The sequence below is a fragment of the Octopus sinensis genome, linkage group LG10, assembly GCF_006345805.1.
Source record: "Octopus sinensis linkage group LG10, ASM634580v1, whole genome shotgun sequence".
NCBI lineage: Eukaryota > Metazoa > Mollusca > Cephalopoda > Octopoda > Octopodidae > Octopus > Octopus sinensis.
The window spans coordinates 72208008-72215507 of NC_043006.1; the positions used below are offsets into that span (position 1 = coordinate 72208008).

The 7500-nt window shown below is 34.8% G+C and overlaps 1 protein-coding gene across 1 annotated transcript in view; it reads right to left on the reverse strand.

Moving 5' to 3' along the window:
- LOC115216566 overlaps nucleotides 1-7500 on the reverse strand; it is a 78896-nt gene that overhangs the window by 2133 nt on the left and 69263 nt on the right. Inside the window, exon 4 of the mRNA XM_029786032.2 lies at nucleotides 1-94. This exon is cut by the window's left edge and continues 65 nt beyond it. Coding sequence (XP_029641892.1) covers nucleotides 1-94 — 94 coding nt within the window. The remainder of the gene's footprint in view (nucleotides 95-7500) is intronic.

Here is a 7500-nt window from a genome sequence, read left to right on the forward strand (position 1 = left end):
TTTTCTTGAATTCAACACCATCCAATTTTATCCCAGATTTATAATAAGTAATTCCTTCGTCAGTTTTAAATTCTTCATTTCGGTAAAACTCCACCTAAAAATCAAAATAATTCAGAAAATTTTACTTTTTATAAATTAAAAGCTTTAGAAAAGTTTACAATTTTACAAATTTATTTATTTCAATTTAAAGGCAAATTAAATATTGATGATAATAATTTTGGTAATAAACTCATGAAACAAGTACAATAGCAATGAGATTAAATTGTAAAATATTCAAAATTCAAAATAATGAACAAAAAGAAAAAAATCTGTGCATGGGAGATAACTCTGTTGTACTTTGTCGATTCCATATAGAATTGTTTTACTATTTATTTTAAATATTGAGTTTATGACACATATGGATCTGTTAGTCAAAGAATTAGGAGTTAAATCTAGAGTGCATGTCATTTAGTTGTGTTGCATTAGTAATGCTTAATGCTTATGAGAAGAAAATAATAGCTTGATGACTGATATTGATTTAATCTGATCTTAGGAAGTAAGGGGGACAACTTAGGATGTGTTTCAGTTTTATTAGATCTCTTCAGTGAAACATACGTACCTACCAGATTACTTATTTGAGAATCACTATAATAATGTATAATAATGTATACAAGTAACCACTAGTCTACTTATCATAAGGCCTGAAGGTAATTGCCCACAGACACCATTCACATGAAAATTAATTAATATTAGTCAGAAAGTTAATGTTTTCTTCTTATTGCTTTAAGTACTATTGATTAATTAGACCTTTGTTCCTCATTGCATTATGTATTACAGTCTATAACTTGACTGTCAAGCAGGTGGGTGGACATATTTCATTCAGGACATCATAAATCTAATTAGAAATATACTTATGGAGTGGAGAGAGAATAGGAAGTTAGCATAATTTCTAGTAAGTAGATAGCATCTGTGTGTAATTAACTTAAGTAATTTCTTTGTAATTAGGCAAATATTCTACAACTTGTCATGGTACATTACTGTAATCATACTGATAAGTATGAAGAAGTTTATATTTCACTGAGGAGATCAAAACATGTCTGAAGTTCTTTCCCATACTCGCTGAAATGATTAAAAGAATATTAGTAATTAAGCTAAGCTTTTCTGATTCTCATCACTCATACTTAATAGTTAATTTTCCAACTATAGCAAAATTAATTCTAGATAAAAGTTTTTTTTTTTCATTGTAATATAATTTTGGTGTTATAATGATGAGAGAGAATATGCAGGTGCGATAACTGAATTAGCTGATTCTCATTCAGCTTCATCATTGCCTGAATCACACAAAGTTAGTTGTCAGATTCATATAGTCACTTTAAATGAACATTATTACATAGTAAGGCTTTATTCTTACATAGTATTAATTGGTTCATGTGCTCTGTGAGGTGTTATGTAATAAAACCAAGCAATTAACAGATAGAAAACTAACCAATGTCCCTTAATACATTGTATAACTAGAAGACCATCAGAATTTCTCCTTCCAGAAAGATCGTTTGTGTGATTTTCCCTTGTTTTTTTCCCAAAACATAAGATCAATATGGCATTGCTAGCTAAACAGTACATCTGCTGGTGCTACAGTTATGAAGTGTACCAGCACTTGTAGCTATCTATAGCTATGTAGTCTGGATCATTGAAATATGTATTTGACCAGTACAGAGGAAAATTGAAACAAGATTTGTCCATTTTTTTTCTTTTACCTTCAGTAATTCAGTTTGAAAGAATCCCCTTAACAGCAATTTCTGTTTCAAAAACAGATTATATTGGTTGGACAGATCTTCTTCAGTATATCATCTTGCCGTTTGTTGTAGTTCTTTGCCATTTCCTTCATGAGGTTCAACCACTTGAGTCAGCTTCCGCACATATTTTCTTCCTGTGACCTTCTTTGGTATCCTCTCCTGCAGGTTTCTTCCATTTAGATTGCATGTTCTTATTTACCCAGCTGTACCATAAACATCACATATTCCTACCAGTGCACTCTTCTCTCTCTCTCTTGTATGGTGCATCTGATTCCTCTTATGCCAAATCGTACTTTTAGCTCATTTGTGCTTCAGCATTCATACATGCTAATATTACACATCCAACAAATTATGCTTGCTTTATTTCTTTCAAACCTTTGCATAGTTTCTTAATTTATTGCTCATGATTTGCTACCTGTTAATTAGGCACACAAACATACAATCTGTGCTTTACCCTGAGAAGGAATACTTTTGTTGTCAGTAGAAGTAGTTACTCCCTGAACTTTTTCCATAAAATCTTTCCTCTGGTTGCTATCTTTTGGTACATCTATCTCCACTGCTAATTAGGTTAACTAGGTACCAGAAGCTATCAGCTACTTCAAGGAAGCCTTGCAACCTTTTGAAAAGATTCATTTCATTGGGGCAAAATACTGCTAACTACTCCTATGCATCTTCTAAATTCTTTCTGTGATCTTACTTTGCCTCTTGCCATTGGTGTTTACATTGGGTAAACTATATGGAATTCTTACTTTCTCATATCAAAAATCTGGTCGATTCTCTGATAGCTGTAAAGTCTTGTTTTCTTTCCTGCTTACCTAAAACTTCTATCTTTAATAGATTTACTTTAAGGCCTCTTGATTTAAGGTTATGCTTTCTCATCTGGAATTTCTTCCTCAAATTCTTTGGCATATTCAGCTATAAGAACTAGGTTATTGATATGCGGGAGTTCCCTTCGATAGCCAGTCTCAGACTCCTATCTAATGAACTTGAGAACTATAATACATAAAAAGGAGCTGAGAAATGAGCCCAAATGGACACCTACCTGCATGCTGAATTCCTAACTGAACTCAGTGTTAAGCTTCACCTCGCTGATGGGTTCTCTGTATATGGGTTCTTACAAGCCATTCACATACATAGTTTTTAACCACAATGAAATCATAGACAGCTTGGTACATCAAAGAAAAGCATTCTCTCAATCAATGGAAACAAGATATTATGGCTTGCTCTTAGCTACAAATTTCTGCTGTTGTTTTCACAACCAGAACATTGATAGTGCTTCATCTAGGCATAAGCTAAAACTGCATTGCATTCAAACACACACACACTGAGTTCTTATCCAGAATTATTGCTTTCCTGGGCGGATCAGATGACCATGCTTTGCTTTTACATTTAATTTTTGACATAGTTTCAGTGGTTGGATGTCCTTTGCAACATCAGACATTTTACAGAGTGTAGGTGAGAACATGACAATCTCTTGAGTGTTTGTGCCACAATAAAATGTATTTTATTGTGGCACCAGCATTAGAGAGGTTGTCATGTCCTTAACAAGAGAAAACATTTTGTTTTGCTGGCTGGGATATGTGATATAGTTTTCATATTCATGATGCAACTGTAACTTATTTTCAGGATGTGTTGCAAAGTTTCCTATACTTGTGGTTGTCTTGTAAAGTAAATAGTTTTCTTGATCTTATATTGTCTCTGCTGCTCATTTGTTGACCACTTTAGTGAGTATACCGAGTACATGTTATCATAGAACAAGCACTAGTGAGGCTGTGAAACAAAAGAGTTTTCACTACTTCACATTGTCTCCATTTATTCAGAGCAATGTGACCAATAGTGAAGAGAGTGATGAGAGGAGGACAGAGTGATTGCAATAACAATGTGGAAGAAGTGGGAGAGCTTGGAGAGACTTTATTAGATGGAATGATGGAAGAGAAGCAGTATTGGGGGAGGGTAATGGGAGGCAGAGACAGTAATTGTAGTGTGTAATGAGAGAGTATCAATAATGGAAGCTACAAAATTGTTGATAAGAGAGAGAAAGAGAGTGAGTGAGGAATAATCTTTCTTTGTCATGGTGCATAGCTTATATAACAGAAGTGACTCATCGCCAACGACCTAGTTTGTTTTGTTTTCAAAATTTTGGGACAAATTAATTGGGTGGTAGAGCCTTTCTAACTCAAATAAACAACTACTTCCCTGCCAGACACAAGTATAAGAAACTTAGTGATACAGCCTGAAAATAAGTTACAGTTTCATCATATACTAGAAAACAATATCTCATATCCCAACCAACAAACACATGCTCATTTAAGAATCCAATTTCATGTCCATTGGATAAATCATATAACACCGTAGCAATAATTTATGAGAAAGTGGTGTATATGAATGATAGAAGGAAATTTTAAGAATAAATTTTATAACCATACACCTTCCTTTAATCACACAGCCAAAATGAACACAACAAAATTAGCAAACTATATGTGGAAGCTAAAAGATCACACTTAGACCACAAAATAAAATGGAAATTTATTGAAAGATCTCAACCCTGGAACATTGGAAACAAAAAGTGTAATCTGTGCAATACAGAGAAAATGTGAATTCTCAGAAAATACAATTAACAAGCCCATAATTCATACACTAGATCAGAAAATATTCAGAAAATAGAAACACTTTAAGAGTCACCTTTTATATAACTTTCTAGTCACTTTCAACAGACTAAATGCATGGAAAACTGTAATTGCTTCATCTTAAAAACTTCATTCCTTTCTTCTTTGTACAACTTTCTTTTTCATTCCTATACAATTCATCTATAATTACTGTCCTTCAAACTCATTAATTCTTGCTCTGTTTTCTCTTCCACAATTATTCCTCTCATTTTCTAACTTATATTTTCTTCCAGTATCCTAACTGACTGTTAATAATACCCTTATATTCTCCACAATCGCAGCCAATTTTAATCTCTCTGACTTCCAAAATATGCAATTGACCTCTCATGATAGTTAACTTTAACCTTTAATACATCCCAACTCATCCAAGGCAAAAAGTAATGACTGTGTAGGGGCAATAATTCATTTCTATTATAGAAGAGTTATCCACCATGCCAGAAGCGGAAATATGAGAAAAAATATATGAATTTAGAAAAAAAATTTTTCATTTTTAATAAAAAATAAGTGGTCTGAAAAATTGGTGTGACTCTATGAAACCCATGGTAGGTCACAAAACATGTTTGCTTGTATTGCTTGTTGAATACAAATATATAAGAACATGCTTACATGCACACGTACATTTGCACACATGTGCACACACACATTCACATACATATATAATACATACATATATACATTCATACATGCATACATGTATATGTACATACATACATACATACATACATACATACATACATACATACATATATACATATATATATATATATATATATATATAGTTGAAATTTACAGAAAAAGAAAAGACAAAGAGAACAACAAGCAAGTGTATTAGTTTGGTGCTCGGGAAAGTGAGAAAGTCTTTTATATTTTGAGCCCATGCTCTTCAACAGAAAGGAATATGAGAAAATAAACAGACAGAGAATGAAAAAAACTTGTGAATTTAGCAATCAAGCTAAATATATAACTTTCGAAATTTGTAATTCTTTAATTCTCCAAATAACTTTCAAAACTCATAATTCTTAAATCCTTGCTATGTTCTCTCCTTGTTTCATAACCCATGTGTTCCCATACTTTGCCATGATTTCCTCAGTGATCTCTACCTCTCTCTCTCTAAAATTTGTAAACATTCTTGCCTTGTTTTATAACTTGTGTTTTTCTCATTCTTGTTATCATTTTCTCCAATGATAAATTCTTTCAAGTCTCTCTCTCTTTCTCTCTCTCTCTCTTTCTCTCTCTCTTTCTCCCTCACTAGTGTCTTCTTACTGCTATTTCTATTTCCTGAGGCGAAGCTGGTCATTGCTTGTCCGCAATGCACCCACCCACTCCCGCCCCCTCCACCTATACCGGAAACCCCTGCAGGGCTCTACCTTGCTTCTGTACCAGAAGACATGCATACCTTCCCACCGACCACCAATCATCTACACTACTGCATGTATCAAAAGGAGATGTGTTACTTAGTAAATTAATTAATAAACCACCTACCTCTTTCTCCTTATAGAAATAATGGACTAACCAATAGCGGCTCATTTACTTAATTTAAATATTGACCTATTTATGTTTGCAGCAATAACACTTATATTTGCCTCCTCCTCCTCCCCAATAGGGGCAACAATTTTAACATGTTTGAATGATGGTAGGCTAAAGTGAGAACAACTGATGTGACATGTCTGTTATCAAACAATCATTGAAACCTTCTTTTCAGGTGCTGAATACCATCTTTACTTCCCATGTTCCCTCTCACATCCCTTTCCCAATTTTAGTGTTGGCACTGTCAATGTAGGGACATTGAAAGATAGATCTAGCGAGATTGTTGAGATGCTTGAATGGAGGCATGTTGATGTATGTTGCATCCAAGAGGTAAGGTGGAGAGGAGCTTCAGCCAGGTTCCTCACAGGCAAGAGATAGGTATAAAATCTTCTGGGAAGGTAACAGCGATGGGGTAGGCACATGAAAACTATGAGGCAATGACCGAGACCTTTGGCATTATTTTGTGCTTGAGAAGACCCATCAAGCGAAGTAAAATCACAGTCGTGACAGATACCGGTGTCTCACAAATGGCACCCATGCTGGTGGCAGGCAAAGGCACCCATTACACTCTTGGAGGGCATCCAGCCATAGAAAGCTGTCCGAATCAGACTGGGGTCTGGTGCAGCCTTTCAGCTTGCCAGCCCTGGTCAAACCATCCAACCCATGCCAGCCAGCATGGACAACGGATGTTAATTGATGATGTTGATGATGATGGTATATAACATATGCGTGTGTATGTGTGTGTGTGTGTATATACATGTGGGTATTTGACTGGAACCTACTGTTGTTGCTGCTTATAGTTGCCTCTGGAGTGAGAGAAGAGAGAGGGGGAGATTACTAGGAGATTGCAGAGAGGGTGAATATTCTCCTTAAGGGGAGAGAACCGCTTCAAGATTTACTATTTTTCTTTATCATAAGAGGTCTTTCATTTTTATTGTCTATGAGTGAAAGAACATATAAAATAATATTTCTATATAATCCATTTTTTTAGGCGTCCTAGTAGTTGTACATAACGCCATTTCACCCTTTTTAGGGACTCCTCAGTACAATGTAGCTTGAGATCATGAAAGTAGTTGGTCTATAGTCATCTATATACAATATGTATGCATGTATGTATGTATGGATCTATAACTATAAAAAAGAGTTTGTATGAGAATAGCCAATTACAAACAAAAGGATGTCGTCAAAGACTTCTATTCTTACCAACTGATGTTAAGATCAGAACAATCAAATCCTTTCTATTATAGGCACAAGGCCTGAAATTTCGTGGGAGGGGACCAGTCGATTACATCGACCCCAGTGTCTCACTGGTACTTAATTTATTGATACCAAAAGGATTAGAGGGAAGGGTGTCCCCAGCAGCATTTGAACAGGTGAAATACTGCTCAAGCATTTTGCCTGGCATGCTAACGATTCTGCCAGCTTGCTACCTTCCAGAACAATCAAATCAATTATATATGTCATTTACATATTTTCTACGTTATCTCAATAACCAGCTAATAGTTATTTCAAATACACTTCTTTACAACGACCAG